The 22,792-nt window shown below is 48.5% G+C and overlaps 2 protein-coding genes across 13 annotated transcripts in view; both read right to left on the bottom strand.

Moving 5' to 3' along the window:
* CNOT1 (CCR4-NOT transcription complex subunit 1) overlaps positions 1-14,272 on the bottom strand; it is a 61,570-nt gene extending 47,298 nt beyond the window's left edge. For 10 of the 11 annotated variants that reach the window (XM_056361084.1, XM_056361090.1, XM_056361086.1 and 7 more), the window contains exons 1-7: positions 14,116-14,272; positions 7,678-7,954; positions 3,361-3,468; positions 2,571-2,669; positions 1,961-2,029; positions 1,811-1,865; positions 1,177-1,380 (exon numbers count right to left, since the gene is read on the bottom strand). In XM_056361084.1, coding sequence (XP_056217059.1) covers positions 1,177-1,380; positions 1,811-1,865; positions 1,961-2,029; positions 2,571-2,669; positions 3,361-3,468; positions 7,678-7,779 — 637 coding nt within the window. In that variant the 5' untranslated portion in view covers positions 7,780-7,954; positions 14,116-14,272. Of the gene's footprint in view, positions 1-1,176; positions 1,381-1,810; positions 1,866-1,960; positions 2,030-2,570; positions 2,670-3,360; positions 3,469-7,677; positions 7,955-13,007; positions 13,292-14,115 lie in introns of those variants that run through there. The other variant, XM_056361085.1, reaches the window with a different exon arrangement.
* A 1,079-nt stretch (positions 14,273-15,351) lies between these two features.
* On the bottom strand, positions 15,352-21,821 carry SLC38A7 (solute carrier family 38 member 7). Of its 2 annotated transcripts, none has more exons than XM_056361101.1 (10): positions 21,383-21,821; positions 20,953-21,151; positions 20,720-20,864; positions 19,906-20,004; positions 19,101-19,158; positions 18,628-18,742; positions 18,254-18,401; positions 17,970-18,169; positions 17,650-17,704; positions 15,352-17,556 (listed from the first exon to the last, which is right to left on the bottom strand). In XM_056361101.1, the coding sequence occupies exons 1-10, from the start codon at positions 21,647-21,649 to the stop codon at positions 17,454-17,456; spliced, it is 1,389 nt and encodes a 462-aa protein (XP_056217076.1). In that variant the 5' UTR covers positions 21,650-21,821; the 3' UTR covers positions 15,352-17,453. The 2 variants fall into 2 exon arrangements, with proteins under 2 accessions (XP_056217076.1, XP_056217078.1); XM_056361103.1 differs by having other exon boundaries at positions 20,720-20,843.
* Positions 21,822-22,792: the final 971 nt, after the last annotated feature.

Raw genomic sequence — 22,792 nt, 5'->3', positions numbered from 1 at the left:
TGACAGCCCTCCACCCCACCTCCCAGTCCTCCATTGGCACTTGGATAATGCTAGCAAACAAGAATGTGGAATAGACTAGGTTCATACAGGTTTACTGCAGCTGCCCAAACAGACTAACAGCTGTGCTAGTGGTAAGTTTAAAACTAAACTGTCACTAACAGTCATCCAAAAAAAAGCACAGAGCAGGAAACAATACAGCAGTACCACAAAATCCTCTCCTCCAACTCAGGAAGCATTAAGAAACCAAGGATCTGCTATTGAGTCTAAGTAGTCTAGCAAATCTAAACCAGGCACCTGGGGCATGGAACAAAAGCATACTCCCTTCTTCCTTCCAGGGAAGCAAAGTTTAAGAGAGACACAGTGTGTGGACGGAGTTCTGCTCACAGTGGAAAGCAGCAAAGACACCTCATGGGCAGGCTTTCCTGAGAAAACATTATCTTTAAGATGATGCATAATGTCTCCGTACCCCCTGAGGGCCATTCAGAGAAGAGTTCCCAATATGAACTAAGTAGTTATACTTAAACATTGTTCTTGTATAAAAGGTGCTTTCCTCTAGGTCAGCACAGAACCAAGGAATTGGTTGAGTTAAATTCAGTTAGCTTTGAGAACAAATCCTCCTTACTCTGATGGGTTTACAGCAAACACTGTTTTGGAGGAGACTACCATAATGATGACATTCCCTGCCGTCACACAAGGACCACGGTAGTTTTCAGGCAACGAACTGGCATTTGATCCAAAAGAACTTCCCTTGCTGTGCTAGTGTTTCCTCATAGAACTGCAGCGCATATCAACAACCCAGTGCTTAAAAGCTAGTAAAGAGTTCAAGTTTTTCAATGACAGTGCACCGAGTTGCTTTAGTTAAATCCACAAATATGACCCTACGCAAGCAAGCATACACAGACTAATAATAACCCCTAACTTTATACTCATTTATCACAACTTCTCACAAAACCCAAACACAAGACTGTGTTACTGCTCATTCAAGAAAAAACAGTATATTATGGCCTAGTGCCAGAACAGTGGTATTTTTCTGCCGTTTAGGATTACAAAAATTTGCTGAGTCCTACCTCACCAAGCTCCCCACCAATTCATCAGCAGTCTGCACTGATAGTAAGTTAGGAAAATCCACTTCAGAGTCTGCGTTTAGACAGGCTTCCTGAACACCACCACACTTACCTCTACGTAATGTTTTGAGGAAAGCTTCAATCTGTTCCTGTCCTACCCCAAAGGCTCCCTTCTGCCCAAAAAGGAGATGGGAGAGCAGAAGGTGCAGGACCTCTATTGCAATATCTTGGAAGCCACCTTCTTGATTTCCACTGACGTCCGCGTCAATGTAAGAGCGCAAAAGATCCGGGAGTTTCTGTTTGATAAACTGGGCAGCTTTTGAAAACAAAAGAGGCTGGAGTCAAAACCTGACATTTCTTTTTAAATATGAACATTCTTTTTAGCTAGGTACCATTCCCTTAGTCAGTTTACCACAAGCCACAACAGTTCAGACTTAAACAGAAATCTCATAATCCATAGTCAGTACTCAAATTTATGGACCTCTAGAAGATAAGATACCAAACTACCTCAATTTGATTCATTATCTACCAAGTCATTCATGGAAGGGACCTTCAACTTCATATAAGAAAAGAATACTGTGCTACCTACTGCCCCTCTGAAAACTGTGCTAGACTTCATTGGCACCATTAATTGCAAGGTCTTGTATTACTCTGGTCATACAGGTACACCTCTATCCATCTAGAAAGCCCACTGCTTAAAAAGAAAAAAAGTGTGCCTGCTGCAGTACTATGGAAGCTTCACTTACCAAAACCTCGTAGATCTGAGCTGAAAGAGTTCAGTAAAGCGAGACCAAAAATCACCTACAAACAAGAGCAAACATCATAGTGAGGGAACATCGTCCTTTCTAACAAGCTTACTAAAAAAATCTTTATTTTTGAAATAAGCTTTCACCTACCTCTTGAACTTTACTTAATTTGATGACTTTACTCAATTGGGCAAATAAATGGGGTGAAGGCTTTAGACTCTGAAACGGGTAAGAAGAGTTAAATAGAAGCTGTTAAGGGATTAGTCTCATTGGTAATGTGGCAAGCTATCTAGAGTCTGTTTGCAGGTCTGGAATATTAGTAACTATTCTGCTGTAGGTTAACACAAAGCTACACAAACATCTTTGGAACTATTTTTGGATACATCTAAATTAAATGTTTCTTCTGCCTGTCCCACTTTCATTATTAAACCACTATCATGGCTTTCATACTGAATTCAACAGGAGTGCCGGTAATTTATTTTGGTTCTGGCTGCCACAAACAAGCCATAAAGTACTACCATTAGGTTAAGCTTTAAAATTAGTTTGCAGTCATTCTGAGTGATCAAATAACTTCCTCACTTTAACAAAAAAACCCAACCCCCCCAACTTCTGGGGAAGCTCAGTTTTTGAAGCCTTTAATACACCCAATCTTAGCCATAAAAAACGCCCAGGAAAAATGCAAGGGAAAACCAGCTGGCTTCCTACAGACCAACGCACTGCAGTTTCTGACACTGGGATCCCCTGCAAGAAGCATACAAACCTTCTGATAGTGCAAAGGATTGTCAATGGCGTAGGACAGCGTCGAGATAAAGTTTGGTTTTGTAATCAGCGACGCACACTCCTGGATCAGAAATTGAGTCTGAAAAGAACAAGGTAACTTGAACACTCATTGTTTTGCAACAGGAAAATAAACCAAAACTCTGTCCACTGTGTGCAGTAAATGTGAACAAAGATAAGGTGCTTAAGTCTTTTAAGTGCCCAAATTCTCATTAACATTAACTATCTTCATTCAAGTTTTTATCAGGTTTCATTTGGGTATTCTTTTAATATTTAGAAAGCAATCAAGTATTCTCTATCATATGTGCAAAGTTTTGTTTTCTGTAAGCATCCTCACACATTGCAACAGACAATCTAAGAACACGTCATTGCTGTTTATGAGCAAAAAAGTCTGTGGCAAAATTGCTTAAGGATGAAAACACTCTTGAGAATAGACATAGCCAGCACCAGAAGTGTTAGTGGGTCTGGACAAAGTTTTAAAAGACAAAGAAAGACTTTCAAAATAGAGCACTGTGTGTGGTAGAAAGAGCAATTGTACTGAAGCTATCTGTTTTTCCAGATCAAGCAATTATAATGAGTCAGATATCCACAATTTGTTGTCTTTTGACTTCAGGACTGGCAAAAGGTGCTTGCAATTGAATGGCCATATACCAGAAGAGAGTTTGCTTGAAGCTACTACCTCTCACCTGCCTCTGTGCTTAAAACAGGTCAATCCCTACTGCAGATTTTTAACAACGAAAACTAGTAAGTAGATGCCTCAGTGCAAACCATACCTGATGAAAATCTTTGCCACTGCTTTTACCATCGCCACTGAAATCCACGTGCGAGAATAGACAGCGTAGTAAATGCCTGTCTGCCTCGGGACCGTGCCTATTCACAATCTGGAAAAAAAATAAATCCAAAAACCTTCTTGGTAGCAAATAGTCATTACAGAGCAAGATCTGAATCTAATACCATGGATACAGCAGTACTTCTGGGGGTTAAGTCATCTACAATTTTAGCTATTAAGAATGTTCCTTTTTAATCAGTAACCTAGAAACTAAGTCATTAACCATATTTGCAAATGTAAAGTATAAACCAAGAGAGAAAGAATCTAGACATGTCAGTGACACAAGCCACACATTTCATGGGTAGTATTTTTAAAAAGCTATGTAAAAAGGGGTTTTCAAGTCACCTAGAAGATGATTTCAAGTTGCTCTGCCGCTAAAGCTGCCCAGAATCCACACAGTGCCACAGCCTCACTTCTCCCCACAGCTACAGTGCTTAACTCTGCAAGAGTACAGCCCTGGGACAGCTTGCACCTCTGTGCTATGCCTATGTAGCAGGAATTCATCCCAGCGACAAGCCATCATACAGCACCTTCACTGATCTTGCAGGCAGCTTCTACGTTGTCTACTGGTCCTAACTGTCATTATTCCAGTGTTTGTTAAGACACAAGGGCATACTATACAGGAAGTTTTTTCTGCCATCTAAAGAAAAAAAGATCATCTCAAAATTGCTTATTAGCAAGATTTAAACTCAAATAGCATATGCTGAACACCTGCAGCTGAAACCTTTTATCAAGTCTTTCCCCTGTCATTAGAGCTCATTCAACTGAATTCTACAGCTCAGTCATAGGTGATCTGCATTTGTGAATTTGCAATACCTATCACTCATTACTAAATCTTAACAACAATATTAAACTTAAGTCAAATGATAGGGGATTCTAACAAAAATGTAACTCTTGGCTACATCCCAGCTCATCAGCTTGCTGTCTGAAATACCTTCAGGTTGTTTCAGCACTTACTCTTTCCTTTAAACCTCATCTAACTGGACATCATTATTTGTTTTTGGTAAAATCCATACTGGCAGAAATTTGAAGTCCATTAATAACCAATAGCTTGCCTCTTTTGTTCACATAGTAGTAGCTAACATCAAATCCAACCTTCACCTTTTGGCAGAAGTTTTGCCATTGTTTCCCCATTTCTCACTGCAGGACGGACAACGTGCCAGTACAAACCAGCAGCTCTGCCTAAGCTCTGACTGCCTCCACCAAGCTGACAGCTTCCCTGTGTCTTAAATATCCTTGTTTGCCAGTAGTTTCTTTGTCCAAAAAGACAAACAGCATTGCTTTAGGCTGCATCCACTCTGGTTCTGCTGTTCCTGATCATTCTCATTTCAATTTTTCTACCATTACATGACACCATGCTTCCCTTTCCTTCACAGCCTGCTAATGCCAGTGGCTGTCAAGTTTTGATCTGCTGGAAAGAAACATTCAACTCTGATATAGCTCTGCTCCTTGACCAGAGGGCTAGAATATACATGCTCATGGTATGTCAGTGCAGAGTAAATAGCCTGCTCCAGTTCTGTTGACAGCACTGTTTTCATAGGCAGCCATCCCCCCATGATTAGGTAGCAAGATGCTCAAACTGGTGCAAAAGGCAGTGAAACTGAATTGACAGCTAGTTCTACTAGTTAGCTCAGGCTTCAGAAAACAGGCAATTCATTGAAGCAATCCCAATATGTAGATTTAGATATGGTAACAAGACTGGCATGAAGCTGGACCCATCTCCTAGGGTGCTACTTGTTGCCATGACCAAGATGAATTCATCAAAGCAGATGGACACAGGTATGTACTTAAAGCCATCGACACAACTTCTCTGCATCTGAATTAGATTGCTTCCTTGCACACAAGTAACTTCAAAAGGTAAATCATTTGAAAATTTAACATATGGGGAGGAGGGGATGAGAAGGCTAGAAGTGTAGCGTAACATCTTTCAACTTTAACTGCATTCACATAAGAGCTTTTCTAGGGAGCAGGGAATGAGAATTGCTTGTTTTCCTGTAGAAAGAGTAGAAACAAAGCTTTGTATTGGCAGCCTTCATAAAAATTTACAGGACAGTCTACCCAATCATAAAATACCCTGTAAAGACTTTTTTTTTCTTACCACGAGGGTGATCAAGCACTGACACAGGCTGCCCTGAGAGGTTGTGGAGTCTCCATCCATATTGGTACTCAAAAGCTGTCTGGACACATTCCTGGGTAACCACCTTTAGGGGACCCTGTTTGAGCAGGAGGCTGGACCAGATGACATCCAAAGGTCCCTTCCAACCTCAACCACTCTGTGATTCAGGATAAAAGTTTGAGCCACCCATATTTAGATTTATCATACAGAGAATAGGTGGATTTTGTTTAGGCAAACACAGGCTTAGATTGAAAATAACTCCGGTTTTTGGGATCCAGAAAGTTTTGTTTTCCTAGATGAATGCCGGCAAAGCCCTTCCCTCCTCTCCAACCAGGTTCCCCTTACCACAGAGTTCAGGAAAAGGAGACCATGAAAACTCACTTCAGAGGATGCCATTCTTTAGAATTTGTCTGACAAATGCACAGGAGATTTGGTGGCTTTTTTTTTAAAACATATATTCTATTTTTTTAAAGCAGTCTTAAAAGCATCACCTATGTTAAACTGACTACTGAAAATATGTTTAAGCAGAAATTAGTTCAAATTTACCATGTTATGCTCTTAAGCTATGTACGTAAATACAAGTGTAATTTTGATTAGTTGGGACAAGAACAACTCCAAATACAGTTTTCCACATACTCAGTATACTTAGATATAAGCTTTGTAACATTGAGTGAACCACACCAAAAATTTATACCAAGCAGTGTACCGAGAGACAAAGAGTTAAAGCATGCACATATAATCTCTCAACAATCTAAGGAAAAACTGTACCAGCAACTACAACAGTGAAGTTCATACCAGGAAGTTAAAAAAAAAGACAAGTGATCATGGGCATTTTTGGCATTTAGTCTTGAAATCCTAGATCTGTCTTATCACCAAACACACAAAGCAGCCGTTTCCAGTCTCTCACCACAGTGAGTCTAAGAGGCCTGCCATAAAGCATAAGGAACTATCTGTCCCCGTTTTAGAGATCTATCTTCCAACTGCATGGCACATCAACTTTATCTTCTCCCAAATCAAAGAAATGTTTATTAACCTTTACATAAGTGTTGCTCATGACAGACCTGCAAGTCATGCCTCAGTCACACCTTGCTGCAAGAAACATCTACGGAAATGACAGTGATCAAAAGGACAACACAACCTCAGACGAACCCTCTGCAAGTAGTAAACTTGCAAAACGACAAGAACCTTACAAAAGCTACAAGAAATGTATTCCACCTCCATGGCTTATGAGATCATTTTAATGTGTGAATTTCAGCAGCAAATACTATTGAAATCACCCTCTCTCACCTCAAGGCAAGTAGTGAGCGCACTTTTAAAGTCAGCTGTTACCAGAAACTCACCCTGCTTAAGCCCTCCAGCCTCCTAATCGGATTCAAATCACTGCAGGACTGCACTAGTGCAAGAAAAAACCCCAACATCTAACTGGCCCAGCTGTCTGCTGGGAACTGAACTAAACCAGTTTCTAGAACTGGCTCAGTAACATTCACTTCCTCCTAAGAACTCCTCGGCAGATAATGCTTTTCAGTCCATCCTGCTAGTCAGAGCTATTTTTAAAAGAGTCAGTTAAACCAGAATTCTTGCCCAGATCTTCGGTATTTGGGTTTCAATCTGCAGTTACTTTGCCTGCCTTCTGAAAACCCAGGGCCAAGGAAGTCAGCTTGGCTTTACCACCAAGCCACATTTCAGCAAATGAGATGAAGAGGAAAAATCTTCTATATGAGGCAAGTGAAAGCATTCAGATGTGTACTCAGGTTTTCAGCGCAACAACTCTGAACAGTAAATGTATAATGTTTCCCTCCTTCTCCCAATCAGTGTTCTACAGGATGTCCACAAGTTGAAAGATATAACCTGAAGGAGTCTGGAAAGCTTTGCATACCACTCTTCAAGAGCAGCAGTGAAATCCTAATATACAGCTACAAAGTTAATACTGGCCTCAGCTCTGAGCTGCTGTATTCCATGACCTGACAGATGAAACCAACAGGAGTATCAAGACACAAGCTGCGATTCTCAACACCGCAGGGAACAGAGTAAGGCACATGAAAGCACTGTGGAGCACAATTCAAATGGTAAGGAAGAAAACCTCCATCTGACACTAGCATATTTTTATTTCCAAAGTTTATTTTGTAGCATCATTAGTTTACTTACATGCTGTATTTCCTGCTGGCTGGCTCGGTAGTTTTTCTTGGTTAAATTGTCCACCAGGTAGCTGATTTGAGACAAGGCCAGCGAGAGCGAGTCAAGATTCATTGCTGGTCGGGGCGGAAGCAGGCGGCCGAGCCCGGCGCAAAATCACCATTATTCCCCTTTAGTCACCTCAGAGACAGGTTAATTTTTTTTCCCCCAATTAGCCTGTATCTGGTTCTGTGTTACTTTCTTCAGCTCTTCTTTCTCAGTTGTCTTCCTCTGTTCTGAAACATGGCACCTGAAAGACAGTATTACATTAGATTTGTTAAATTTCTGTAGCAACTTCACAGCTCCATTCTAGGCACTGCTGTTAACTTGCTATGAAACACTACCAATTAATTTAAAAGTTTTTTGAATTTTTTCTTTTAATTTTTTTTTTTAAATATCTTTAAGCTCAAGTTTATGTGGCGTTAAAAATGATTAGTGGTTTCTTTTTCTACTTCCACCAGAACACTACAGGGTACAAAGTCGAATCTTAGAGGAATTCAACATTATGCCTCTGAGCTTTTATTATTTTTTTTCCCCCCTTACAAGGCAACTTGGTAAAACGAGGAAAAAAATAAAAGTTTAACAAAGACATTGATAATATGGACATATTCGATAGCTTAACTTACATAAACCATTTGACATAACTACATGCACAAGTAAAAAGTACTATTAAGTTTTCACAACACTAGCTTAGTTGTTTTCACAGTGTCCAACCACATTTATCCATTTCTGCATTTTGTCAGTCTGAAAGAGCCAGCTAACAGCTCACTCAGAAGAATAACTACGCCTTCAGCACTGTGAGAAAGAAGAAAATCAGATGCATAATGAATTAGATACCACACAGCAACAATCCGAGGTCAGATTCATTCAAAGCATCAATCACAAGTTTATAAAAAAAAAGTGCTTTTTAACCATCTCTGCAATATTTTGCTTCACTGCCATTAAATTTGTATTGCACTCAACCAAGCACACCAAAACAAGCAATTGTGAATGAGCAACACACACAAAGAACTGCAATAAACTAACCCTAACATTTGGCTTATACTGAAACAGCTTTCCAGCGAGCTACAACAGCAGAGCTTGCCAGCTTAATAAATTTCTATGACAACACAAAACTTGGCACTTGACATCTCATCTGTTAAATTACAGATTGCCAATGTGATAAAATTGCATCCCAAAGCAAGTCCTACACAACCAACAGTCTGAGGAGTCTCAAAGGAAATCGTAAGCTGCTCTGAGAAGCAGCACTGTAATTTATCAGAGGTAGAATCAAGCTGGAGATTTTGTTTTGAAGCTCTACTTGATCAAGACACCAAGGTCAACAGGCTTTGCGCCAAGAGTCTGAAGATTCCCTTTTTCAGACTAAAAACTACTGCCTTACTGTCTTGGCTATAAGGCCAGAACCATGAGTATGGGATTTCTCCTGATCGAGATGAATTGTACAGGTGATGCATTAACTTGGCACACACAACGCTCAGAGCAAATCTGTTCAGAAAGCAACCCTGCAGCAACACGGCTTGACATGTTGGCTGTCCTTCTGCAAGAACTGAACAGGAACAGCACCGAGGCAAGCTGAGAAGGCTCTGCTGGGTACAGCTAGAACTCTTCCCCCATCTCCCTTTTACAAAGGTTTTCACTCACTTAGAACTACAGGTTATTAAACATTGCCAACACTTTAAAACATCGAACAACTCCTATCAAGGCAACGAAGATCATTCTGCTCCTCAGAAAAGTTTACTGGATTAAATAAAAATGTGGGTAAACTATTTGTAAGGAAAGTCAAATCATCAACAGACTTTCAGTATGCCACAGAAAACCCTGTGTACTCCTATAAGCTATGTAAGCTCTTACTTGCATAAGAAAACTTACATCTCATGAAACAAAAATTTTCAAGCGGTAATATTGAAAGCATTCCTCAATGACAAGGCAGTTGTGCTCTGAGAAAAATTCAGAGCATGTTTAAAACTGCAGCAGTTTAAAATTGCAGAAAACTTCCATTTCTTTTTTGTGCATCTGACAAGCTGTGATTCACTAGCTTTATGCGCAGGTTTAAAAGCCCCCTGACTGTGAAACAGCTCTGAACTAAGGAAGACAGGCACGAAAGGTAACAAGTTTTCTTGGTAGCCCAGTACCTCTGGGTTTTGGTTTTCTTTTTTAAAAAACTCTATTCCTCTTTTGGAATAATCCAGAAAGCATCACTGGGCTTGGGAAGCACACACTTCCCAAGACACTCTTACTGGCAAGGTTTAACATACCGAACCACTACAAAGCTTCTGAAAAACATTTGTTAAAAATAATCAGACAGATCACCATGCCACAGTACCTACACAAGCCACAGCAAGCAGCTACCAGGGGAAATTCAGTCCCTGTCAGAGCACCAGATTTCAGCAGCCAGTTTGAAGAACTCGTGGCCTGGTTGAACTCAGGACTTGAGAAAAGACACAAACCAAAAATGACCACATTGGAGTTCTAAGACAATAACAAGTTTTAGAGTTTGACTTCTAGGCCCCTAGGAAGAAAAAAAAGGTTTATCTGGGTGTTGTTCCTCAGACCAATACAAACAGCACAGCAAATGCACTTACTTCACCCCAAAATCAAGCTTTTCTGTACTGGAACTCTTAGAGTTGGGCTCAGTCATAAATCTGATCCTCCCTGCTGCCACGCAGCATCCTGCAGAACACTGACAGTGACCATCCCACCCGACTAATAGCATCCCCGTTTTCTCCCCAGAAAAGCAGGGACTGCCACCTTGCGTGCTTTAACTGAGGGAAGCACAACAAGCTTTACCACTTCCTAACTGCAGAATCTGGTAGTGCCACCAGAGAACCCAAGCTAGAGTCAAAATGGAATTCTTCCCTTTCGAAGAAGAACAGCAGCCTGAGCAGACACTGCAGCTCAAGGACAGAACACAATAGCTGAAGGAAGCAGCTTCCTATTTATGTTCTAAATACATAGTTTGCACATTATGTATCCTGATGCACAGAAAAAAACCTGACAGCTCTCGCAAGCACCATTAATAGCATTTCACAGGTTCAAATAACACAACCTAACTTACAACAGTATACAAAATTTAAGTACTTAAGGGAGCTCTGCCCAGAAAGCAGAAATGCACAGGTACCTCTCTCATCATTCAATGTAGGGCTAAAATTCAATTACTACCACACTGATTAAGAAAGCTATGAATGCTATGCAACACAGACTTTATTTTTAGATGCATATATTCTTAGTGGGAATGAATCTCCCTACACCGGCCTCAACAATTCAAGAAGCTTTCAGCCCATGGGGCAAGCCTGCCATCTTTACAGGTTCCGAGAAGTCAGGCCTCAGCCAGAGTTTACAAAAAAATGTTAAGATTTGCTGACAAAATTAACTACTTACAATTACAGATCCTACGATACAGTTACAGATTAAACCATGAGACACAGGACTCAGGAGGTCTTACCATGTTACCATTTTATATTATGCAACACAGCTGATTTTTAAAAGGCAGAAAATATTACCAAAATCTACAGTATTACACAGCCTTGAGACTTTCTAAGACCATCAGCAAAACATTTGGCATCTATTTCAGTAGATTCTTTTCAACAGCAGAGTTCTATTGGGTTATCAAAACATAAATACAATGAAGTTTTAGGCAAAAATTCAAAGCCCACAAAATCGAGAGGCCCAATATGTAACATCTGACAAAAATACTCCCTACTAACCTGAAGCAGATCACTAGGAGTAACTAAGCCTTGCTGCTGAAGATTACAAACCTGAAATCTTCCACAAATCTGCAAGCAGCCTTACAAAGAAAGTAATTTCAAAATTACTTGAAGCTGAACTGTGGATATTATTTTTTTTTTTTTTTTAGTATTTTACAGAGGTAACTACTCCCACTGGGTTTCGAGAGCTGTAAAGATTTTAGGCCATGTGTACTGCATGTGGAGGATACAACAGCTAGAGTGAAAAACAGCAAAATGTTTGCTCATTAGGTTAACTCCTGTCAGAAAACATCATAGAAAACATACTAAAAGTGCCACTGTTAAACCTGTTCTTCAGAACACAGTCTCTTACCCACTTCTCAAACCCATGAGCAAAAGAACATAAGGAAGAGCAGCACACCTCTCAGAAGGCCCCCATGAGAAGTGCTCCAAGGGGAAAAGGAGGTTTTGAATCATACTATGGTCCAGTCAGATTTCAGAATGTCTACCATTTTGAAATCAACAGAGTGAAAACCCTTACAGTGTAAGTCACATTAATAGTAAAATAAGCTCCTGATTAATTCAACCAGTTCAAATTTATATGTTTACACATAGAAAAGCCACCTGAACTTTCCACCTACTGGAAAACTGCACACAATTACTGTAAACCAGAAGCCACAATGATGATTAGAGACAGTAGCTTCAGTTTAGAGAGAGCAGCTGAACTAAGCACACGTGTTTGTTCCCATATGCTAAGGCCAGTTAAATTTCAGGTTTGGAATGTACCTCAAATGTATCAGGCATGCATCAATCATGACACCACCAGTACAGATGTATTCACATTTCAACTAGGATGGACTACAAAAAAAATGCAAGAAACTCTTACTTCCCACTTTCAGTCAAACACCGCAGGACAATTTCTGTTGGGGGGAAGTGAATGAAATACAGGGACTTGTTCTCAAGGGCTTCATTCTGCTTTCCCATCCAAAACATGTTTTGTAACAGTTTAATGATATTTCAAAGGGCAAAGGAGAACTGCAATATTCATATAGAAGAGATGGTTACAGAACAAAAGAAAAATCTGGCTAAAATCACAGTGTCCTCAACCCTGATTCTCAGCGATAAGAATTCCCATCACGATTTAATGATGACCCATCACAGGGTCACAAAACATCCCTGTTCACTTTACCCAAGTTACATTTGTACAGTTTCTCTTCCACTTACTCAACTGAACACCAACAGTACCCACTTCAGCATCAATCAAAATGAACTAAATATCAAGGAGCGCTATGCTAAAAGCATAAACAGTACTAGGTGTTTCTCTAATGAGGAGAGACAGGTAGATAGCAAGCTTGCTACGAGTTTGGTTTGGAGACACCAGGCCAAGAGGATCAGCCGTTAACAGCAAACTCAAAAGCAAAAGGGCAGAAAAAATAAGACACTAACAAGTCTACAAAGTGCAAACAAGCCTATTACCAACTAAATTTGTTTCCTGTTTATAAGACAGTCACCTCACCTGGACACATCCTGCCTATAATTTTTGTCAATGGCAGTGTAGTTACCTTAGAAACAGGAAACACTTAAGCTGTGTGTGCAAGAGTGACTTGTCAAGTGTCATACCTGTTTTGTTACCAGCTTAAAAAAGAAAGATCCACCGAGAACAGATGGCATGCTTCCTTCCAGCAAGTGAGATTTGGAAACAGTCAGTCTAAGCGTAAGACTTATCAACAGACCAAAGCACTGTATTTTTTAGTATTATCTCACTTCTGCTGTAAACAGTCCAAGCTGTTTGTGGTTTGTTGGAATGAAACTATGAGTGCTGACTAGCCTTACTGTATGAAGTGAACATGGTACTTCTCCAAGTTAAGAGAACAATTGCGAAGGAGCTATTTCTAACAATACAGCATCTGTCAAAACAGCCAACTGTTGCTATTTCTAGTTTCGAAATAAGCAAGTCCATTTTACTGGGCAGCGTGTTCTTCACTGGAGGACAGCGCTGAGAAGCATTCTTCCATGTAGTCTGCAAGAAGGTAATACCACTGGATTATTTACTACAACTCATTTGTTATAGGTTACTTGTTTCTTTTGGGCAAGTCACAACAAGGCCTTCTGAAGGGGCCACCGAGCCAAGCACTGGGCTAGGCCCGGCACCAGCCGCTTCCCGAGTCTCTCAGAGCTCCACCTATCACCATCAACGCTACAAAACCGGACGAGGAAGAGAAGCGAGAACAGCTCGGGAGCTGAGGGCTGCCGCGCCGCCTCGGAGCGATCAGCGGGCAGCCAGCCGCCTCAGAGCTTCCCCCTGCACCCACCGCCGCCGCCGGCAACCCGCGGCCCTGCAAACACCCGCGGCTCCCGCCCCAAGCCGCCACCGACGCGCACAGCGCGGGCCGGCCTGAGGCGAAGCCCCTCAAACTTTGCCGGGCTGCTCCTCCCGCCGAGCGGACGCCAGCTGAAGAGGCAGGCAGCGGCGAAGGGGAGCGGGCCGGGGAAGCGGCGCAGCCAGGGGCAGGCTGCGGGGCCCCACAGCCCGGCCCACACGCACCGCGGGAACACCGTGCCGGGCGGGCTCCCTCTGCCGGGCCCACCACCGGGCACCACCGGGCCCCGCCGCGGCCTACACCGCCGGGCCCGCGACCCCCGCCGCCCCGGGACCCCCACACCCCCACCCGCAGGGCGGCCGGAAAGCCAACCGAGGCGGCGCTGGGCACGGCAAAGCGACACTCACCTCAGGGGGTGTAGGGAGGCCGAAGCGGGACGCCGGGCTGTGGCCGCTTACGCTTTTATCCTCTCGCCTCCGCCGTTTCGCTACAAAATGGCGGACGGGGTCGCGCGCTCACGTCGCGGCCTTTCCCCTCCCCCGTCCCCTCGCGGCACGCCAGCGGGAGGGGGGCAGCGGGGGCGCGAGTGGGCGGGGCGCCGGCTGAATGGCACGCCCCCTCGCCTGGCGCATCCCCAATCAGAGCGCGGGGCAGCGCGCCTCTTGCCCAATCAGCGCAGCGCGACCTCTGAGGGACGTTCGCCCGTCCTCCCCCCGCCCTAGCCCGGCCCTCCGCGAGGCGCCACAGCTGCGAGCCTATTGGCCGAGACCGAACGGAGGCGTTCTTCCTACTGTTTTGGCCAATCAGTGCTTGCAGGCCTCTCGAGCTACGCATGCGCATGCCGACCAATGAGCGCGGGGCGCTGCGCTGAGGCGGGGAAGTGGCGGTGAGTGCCACGGTGCGCCCCTCCCCGAATGGTACCGCCCCAAGGATCGCGCCCCCCTCCCCGCGGTGGTACTGGCTGAGGCACTGAAGCGCGTCCCCCCGCGCTACCTTGGTACGGCCCGGGAGATTCCGCTCCTCGCGGCCCCCGTCCCGTCCCCCCCCCCCGGCAGTGCGGTGGTACGGCCGTACGGCCCAGGGCGCGCATCATGGCGGCGGGAGGATAGGCCGGGCCTCCCACAGAGCATCAGATGCGCTGCAGCGTCGCAGCCCTCCCCCTCCAGGCCACCGCGGGGGCCATTCTGCCCTTCTGGCAAAATCCCCCCGCCGTTTGCACGCTCCCGGCTTGCCGGCCGCCATCCCCGAAACCGGTTGAGGCCCACAGCTCCCCGGGGCCGCCCCTCCGGAAGCCCAGAACGGCCCCTTCCCGCCCGCCTCCCGGCGCTGGGGTCAGCCCCGCGGTGCCAACACCGGGCTCGGGACCACCAGGCCCTCCCCTGGCAGCCCACGGGCCCGGCTAGGAGGGGACCCCGTGGTGCGAGGGCCTGCGGGAGGCCATAAGGCCCCGCCTCTGGCTGGGGGACCCCACCCCACCCCCACCCCACAGCCACCAGCGGATCAGCACTGAAAGCCACACTGGTCCCACACTGGCCCCCCCAAAGCTTGGAGAGCTGGGATGGTGGTCTCGGGACACGGCTTCATCCCTGCATCCTGCCTCGGAGCATCTTCCTCCCCCAGCTCCACAAAAACCACCTCATGCCTGCCTGGCACACGCACCACAATGTCACTTTTATTGAGTCGAGGTCCCTCCGCTTTCTGCACATATAAAATAAATTTAAAAAGGCCAGTGTTTGTAAACAGTCGGGAGTGGTAAGGCAAACAGAAACGGCCACAGCACCTCTGTACCCACCCTGCCCTCAGCCATGCAGACCCTCCTGGGGGGACCAAGGCTCCCCAGGTGACAACCAAAGACATGGGACACCCTGTCTGCATCCAATTGAGCCGTGGGACCTCCTCATGCCCATCACACTTGGGAAAGCCAGAGCTACAAAACCCACCAGGTACCAAACCCCTCCCATCTTGATGGGGAGCAGGCACTGAAAGGCATCTCAGCATTGGCATCTGCTGAGCCTCCAGCATCTCTGCTGAGCTCCACGGGAGGTGGCTCTGTGCTCCCTGCATCCAGGAGTGGTCTTCAGGGGCGGGGGGGGTGAGGGGGTGAGCATCCTCTTCTTTATGCCAAAGGGTCCCCCAAGCCCCAGCGCCTGCTCTGAGGCAGGAGGGGGGTGAAGGGGCTCAGGAGGCAGCCAGGGCCATACGAGTGGGGAGTTTGCTGGAGCCTGCTTTTGTCAAAAGTTGAGGGCATGGAGGCTGGAGGTACCCTGAGGGAGGTCCTTCACAGGGTCCCTCAAACATTCATGCTACACTTGGGGCTTTTCTTCCTCCTTCTCCACTTGGGTCTCCCCATCTCATCCCATGGAGCAGCGAGGGGGGCTGCTTTTACATGCAGCAAGCATGGGTAGAGAGAGACCAAATGTTTCCACATGGGGAAGTGCCCACGTGCTGTCCTCCCACCCACAGCCATTGGCTGCAGTGGGAGAAAGCCACAGTGAGAAGTACAGAAGCATGCCACGATTCACCTTCCCACCATGCCAGCCTGGGCTGCTGCCCGAAGATGCAGGAGGAGTGAAGCTGGGTTTTGCACAAAGCTGGGCTGGACCTTCTCCACAGATGCAGCAATAGATATGCGTGAATTCCTCCCTCCCCGGGGTTTTAGAAGCCAAAGGAGGAACAAGGAAACTCAAAGACTGAACAAGAGCAGTTTGCTGCTGAGGTTTAACTTCCCCCAGCTGCAGATTTGGCTGGGGGAACTGCTCAAGCCAATGAAAGCAGAAGTGAAACTCCCAGACAGGCAACGGAGGGACAGCCCAGAGCAACACCAGCCACAAAGTGTAAACGACCAAGGAAACAATATAAAACGGATAAATACTGACTGCTTTATCCCCAAAGCATCCCTTAAAATCTCTATCTGGCCCAGTCCCATTCCGTGAAAGAACAGGATCTGAAATTTGTAGAAGAGCTGTGCTTTAGCATAGTGTCTCCAGGAGGTCACTGTAGCCACAGCACTTCTCTAGTGAGTGAGCAACTCCTGGCAAGGAAAACATTGCATAGGCACATCCCTACCCTGGGGTCACCCTGATCCTCAGAAATAAATTAAAAAAAAAACACAACAAAAAACAGGCTGAAGGCAATGGTCCCACTTCGTAACAGAAAGTGCAGCCCAGGCGGAGGGAGATGTAAGAGTAAAGGCAGGAGACAGGCGATGTAAGCCACAGGAGAGCAGAGTTCAAACCAAACCAAACACTGACACAGAAGAGGACTATGGGGATGTCACCCTGTCTAATAAACATGATTACCGGTTCCCTTTATGCAAGACGCACTGTCTCCCTGCAATGTTAGGAGAGGAAGGAGTTTAAGCTATGGAGAAGAGCTCCATCAGCACGGGGGTACGTGGATGAGCAGCATGCCTTCACAAACCCCAACCGTGACCCCTTAGTGATGTCTAAGGTAGCGATGTGTGCCCCAGAGGGGCAGAAAGGGCTTGACCTGGACTACAGGTCCCCTTGTAGTGATGCTCTGGCTTCACCAGGGAGTCAGGGCTGAGAGGAGAAGCCTGACTGCCTGGTGCGTTAAGACAATGAGATACAAACCACCACAGGGCTCTTTCAGCCAAGGCCTGGATAACAACACTCCTCTTGGATCTTCCCAACATGCCAATGTGTTTTCTCCCTGCTTCCCTTTGGTCCTAGGGGAAACCTGCACCCCCTTGGCAGCAACAGTGTGGTCCAGCCTGGAGGAGGAGTCAGGCTGTGAGATCCACGAAGATGGCATTGGCAGTGGTCTGTCCAAAGATGAAGGCTCCAAGGGTGACCATGAACACCCCATAGCTGACCTGGGCCCACCAGCTGCGGATGCAGGAGGACAGGGCGCGTTTATAGGGGATCTTCGCCCCGATATCCACAGGGGAGGTGGGGAGAGAGGAAGCATGTTTCAGTTACCTGATTGCCCTGGTTTCTTGGATCTCAGAGAGCTTGGCTTGAATCAGGCAGAGTCCTGAAAGGCAGGGGAGGCAAATTAGACCCCAATGAGGACTGTCCTCTGGGGACTCAGCAGACACCCCACAAACCAGGGAGCCATACTCCCCGTTATGGAGCAGAGAGTGCAGCCAAAATAGTTGGGCTGCTGACCGACCTCAAGCCACACTTTTGTCCTTCTCTAAAGACCTCCTGGTTCCTGCGTCTCCATCCCACTCCCCCCCTCTTTGAGACAGAAGGCCAGGAGACCTCCGTCGGCCCCTGAGCATCCTGGAATGTCCTACCTGGGAAGACAAAGATGAAGCAGGCGGCCAAGCCCCCAATGACAGAGATGACTTTGCCAATGTCAGGGATGAAGAGAGCCAGGAGAAGGGTCAAGAGGAACCAGCTGATGGTCTGAAGCAGGCGCCTCCTCCTCTCCCGAACCACGTCCTCCTCCACCGTCACTCCAGTGTAGCGGAGCCAGAGACCTTCCAAGACAGCCCTGCAGGCACAGATCCAGGGCAGGGGGGTTTCCCTGCGCTGTCCCTCCTTCCCATACCAGCCCTTGCCTTCTCCCAGCACTCACCGGCCACAGAAGTGCAGGATGGGGTAGGATGTCAGCACACAGAGGATGATGAAGGCCCGGGCGAGGGCAACAGGGACGTCATTGGAGGGGTAGGACAGCAAGACATCCTGCTCCACGCCGGCTCCAAAGGTCAGGAAGCCACAGACACCTGCCAGGAAGGGAACAGTCAGTGGGGAACAGAGACAAGCCTCCTGCACGTGTATTTGAGGGACGGGACTTGGATGGATATGGCACAGGGCGCATCGCAGGGGGAGTTAGATTGACTCCCCTCCCTTCCCACTCGGTCTTTCTGCTGACCAGAGGGTCCCTGTACTCTAGAAGCTCACAGCCCCTCCAAGGACTGTGCCATTCTCACGCAGCATCCCCTCGCTTACCAGTGCCCGTGTAGACAAAAAGAGCTATCACCATGGCCGCTGTCACCACCGCTCCCCAGGTCTTCACCTCTGGCTGCTTCATGCTGTTAAAGACGGGCACGCTGCTCACATGGCACTGCCGGGGACACAGAGAGAGAGCAGGGACATGCGATGGCCTGAGCCAGAGTCACAGGGAGGCACGTGGAATCCCACTTGTGATATCCCCGGGTTTGTTGAGATATTGCATTCTCCCCAGGTTTGTTGCTGGGGGTGGGGGACAGGCTGCCCTGCACTTCCCAGCTAGGGTAAAATTGATCCATCTCCATCCAGGGGTGGTGAGATGTTAAACTGGCTTCAGCCCCCGCACAAAGCCGTGCAGCAAGCACATGGGGAAAGTTTTGGCCAATTGCCCAGGGGAGCATCCCTGCACCATGCTGGTCCCCAACCCAGGCGGCCACAGAATGGGAAGGGGAGCACCCAGCTCATGACCTTACCTGGAACCCAAAGCAGATGGTGGGCACAGCATTGAAGACAGCTGTCCAGGTGGAGGGGCTGGCAGGAGAGAAACACCCACCAGTCAGATCAGGGCGCCCCCGCCCCCCCCCCCCCCCCAGTGCCTTGGGGGAGGACGAGCTGGGGGTGCTCCGTGATGGGCTTGCTCCTCTGCTGTTACTGCGTCCCCCACCCAGGGCAACGCCTTTGCATGGAGCATGCTTTTCCTGAGACCCCAGCACTCCCTGAGGACTAGGGCTTTTCACTGAGACAGAACTAGCCCAAACTGAAGACTTAAAAAAACCCAAAACATCAGTAAAAAAATAAGGATCTGCTTAGGCAATGCCAAAAACTGGTCTAAACCTTGCTCTGTCCTAAAATTCCCACTACCCACAACGGGTCCAGAAACATCCCCACACAGCACAGGCACTGTGCTGGCCAACGAAATAACCAAAAGCATCCTAAAATAGATACAGCCTTTGTTGCTGGGCGAGCAGAAGCACTGCATGGGGAACTCTGGGCCTGGATGTATCAGAGCTAAAAGTCCATCAGTGCTCCTCAACACTTGTGATGGAGCCACATGGACCTCCCAGAGGTCTTTTTCCTCTCCTTCACCACCTGCCCCTCTGAAACATGCAGAGATATAGCCACTTGGGAGCTTCTGGCAGCACCACGCAGCATCCCCAGACCCAGGGATGGGACTGGTGAAGGATCTGTCCCCAGCCTTTGCAGCCCTCAGTACCACACCCCTGCTTGCCTCTGCAGTGCTGCGATGGTCACTGTCAACATCACGTCTCTTGCACTCACCTGGTGGGGATCTCCACAGGCACCAACTCCTTGTCAGGCCAGATGTACTTGATGATAATGACTGCTGTGACATACCAGGTGCCGATCACACTTAGGGAGCTGCAAGAGGGGACAGGAGGCCATCAGTGTGCTGCCTCCCCACTCCACGGAGGGTGTCCTCCCAGCCTCTCCAGCCCCATCCTCCTCCCTGCACAGCCCAAGCCACCCCACTCCTCTCCATCAGGACTACCCCTGATCTCCCTTCCCATGGGAACATGCCAGGCACTGTCACCCACTGTCCCCAGAACAGATGCCGATGCAATCCTGCTCCGCTCAGGGGCTGTCCCATGCCGCTGTGAGCGGCAAATCTGCCAGCAAGGGGACGCGCTGAGTTTGGGCAGGAGGAAGAGGTGAACATTAAAGAAGTGACACTCTTCGGTAGCCCTGGCCCAGCTCCAGCAGCCAGCTTACGCCAAGGTGCCTGGTGGGGCAGGGCTGGCCCGCAGACCACCTGGTCTGGGGACCCTTACGGGCTGTCCTTTCTGCTGGATGGCCAACTCCAAAGACAGGGGACAACAGAGTTGAAAGCAGCTCTTCCCGCTTCCTCCAGCAAGTAGAAAGGAGGGACACAAGCCCTGGAGTACGACACTGTGGCCTCACCTTGTTCAGCAGCTCCTCTGCTTCCCGGATGGGGAAACTGAGGCACAGACAGCAGAGGGGGAGATGTCCAACCCCTTCAGCAGGCAGATACAGCACTAGAACCATGGCATTTCCACTCCCCATCCCGAGACTGTGGGTGCTGGCTGGCCCACACCCGAGGACTCTCCCCACCCACCTGGCATATTTTTGGAAGCCGATCTCCTTGGGGATGGAGAGGGGCAGAATAAGGAGGAAGGCGGTGATGCTGATGGTGAACTTGCGGTCTGTGTACCAGTGGCTGCTTCCAGCTTCCTCGGGCTCTGTCACCAGAGCAGCAATGACTGTGGGGACAGCCGAAGTGGTCAGGTTGTTCCCTTCCAGCCGAAGGAACAGCAACTGGTTAATTTTTTCCCTTGTGGACACACTTACTCTTGTCCTCCTGGTCTCCAATGATGATGAGGAAAGCGATGCAGGTGCCAAAGGTGTAGACGGCGATGGCAACCTCACACAGCACACCAGGCACCTTCCCGCAGACAGCCCACACAACCTCCTGGTAGGTCCGTTCGTTGCTGGCCTGCGAGCAGTATGCCAGGATGACCAAGCCTCCGATGATGAAGATCAACATGCACTGAGGTGGGGAAGGGACAGGGAGGGGACACTGAGGCAACAGTGCAACAAGGTCCCCAAAGCCACCCCGGGCGGCCACCCCTGAACACACTGAGCATCTCTGGTGCACCTCACCCAAGAGGGCTTCTGCCCAGGAGCTGGTCCTCCCCAAGCCCCTTCTGGGGCTCCATACATCTCCCCCACGCCCCCTCCCAGGGTGGGACAGGGGACTGACCCTTCTGCACCCTCTCACCATTTGCAGCGCAATGCCCGCAGCCACGCCACCAGCCATGTTGAAGGCGGCAGGGAAATTGAGCAGCCCAGCCCCAAGGGCAGCATTGACCACGATGAAGACGGCTCCCAAAGCCGACGTGGCCCCCAGACTGTTTCCCTGGCTCTCTCCGCTCTTCGGCACCGTCTCCACACTGGGGCTCTGCAGGAGCCTGGCCCGTTCCCCAGCATCAGCGCTCCACTCCCAGTCCTTGTAGTCACTGTTGATGCTCCCGGTCCCCTGAGCCATTGTCCCTCCTGGGCTGGCGCATGCCACTGTCCACGTCCCACTAGCACTCCTGCACCAGGCTGAGCTGGCCGCCTCGAGGAGGGTCCTCTGCCAGCGCTGGCTCCATCAGGCAGGGGGGCAGCAAATGCACAAGGCTGGGATGGCAGCAGCACGGGGGTGAGGCACTTCACTGCTCATAGAAGAGGATGAAGAAGGACACGGTTAGTGTTAATTATGGTATAATTAACAAGGGACAATCTGGGCATTGGATAGAGCCACAGAAGATATGAGTTCCCTGGGTCTTGGCTTGGGGGTGACAGCACGCAGGTGTCCTCAGGCCAGCAGAGATGCAGCAGGAGAACTCACCTCTTGCCCCCCACATCCAGGGCAAGGACACTGCTGTGGTCGGATGGGGCCTGAGCCCCGGCCACAGGGCTGGGGAGCGGCGGCCTCACGGCAGGACTCGCCTTTCTGTGGGCACGAGCCCCAGCGTCAGGCCTTGCTTCCTGATCTGCAGCCCTAAATCCTGCAAACTCTGCAAACACCGCTGAGCCCAGTGCTCCAGTAAAGGTCAAGGCTGGGCTCAGCAGAATGACCCCAGGCACGCAGCAGGAACACCGTGTCACTGGGAAAAGCAGGACTGGCCCTTTCCAGTACACCCACAGGGTGACCACCAGCACCAGATGTCTCAGAAGCTTTTGGACTTTGAGGACCTGATGTTTCCAGCCCTGCAGCCCTTGCAGGCTGGACAGCCCAGTGCCTCTGATCTGAAGGAGATCAACCCTCACAGCCTGGCAGGGACCTGCACACTAAAGGGAAACCTCCTCTTTCCAAGGGAAACCTCTTTTTCTGCTAAGCGGTGTCTGCAGAGGCTACTCCTGGCCAGCCCCCCTTCGCTTCTCGGCCTTTTACACCCCACGCTCCTGCCGTGAATCCCCTCCAAAGGTTTCTGCGGGATGGGATAAACCCTGCGGGCCTGCGCGGGGGAGGGGGCAGCCCACTCCCCGGGGGTAGGGGCGCCGGGGGGCCAGGCCCCAGCTCCCCAGGCCGTGCCTTCACCCCACGCAAAGCCCCCGTGCTGGTGACAACCGGCCACCCTGAGCGCAGACGTTCCCCAGCCCCCCGCGGCCCCCCAGCCCTCCGGCCCCGCGTGGTCCCCGGCGG

The sequence above is a fragment of the Falco biarmicus genome, chromosome 15 (assembly GCF_023638135.1).
Source record: "Falco biarmicus isolate bFalBia1 chromosome 15, bFalBia1.pri, whole genome shotgun sequence".
In the NCBI taxonomy this organism is placed as follows: Eukaryota; Metazoa; Chordata; class Aves; order Falconiformes; family Falconidae; genus Falco; species Falco biarmicus.
This window is presented reverse-complemented; position numbering and strand designations above follow the sequence as displayed.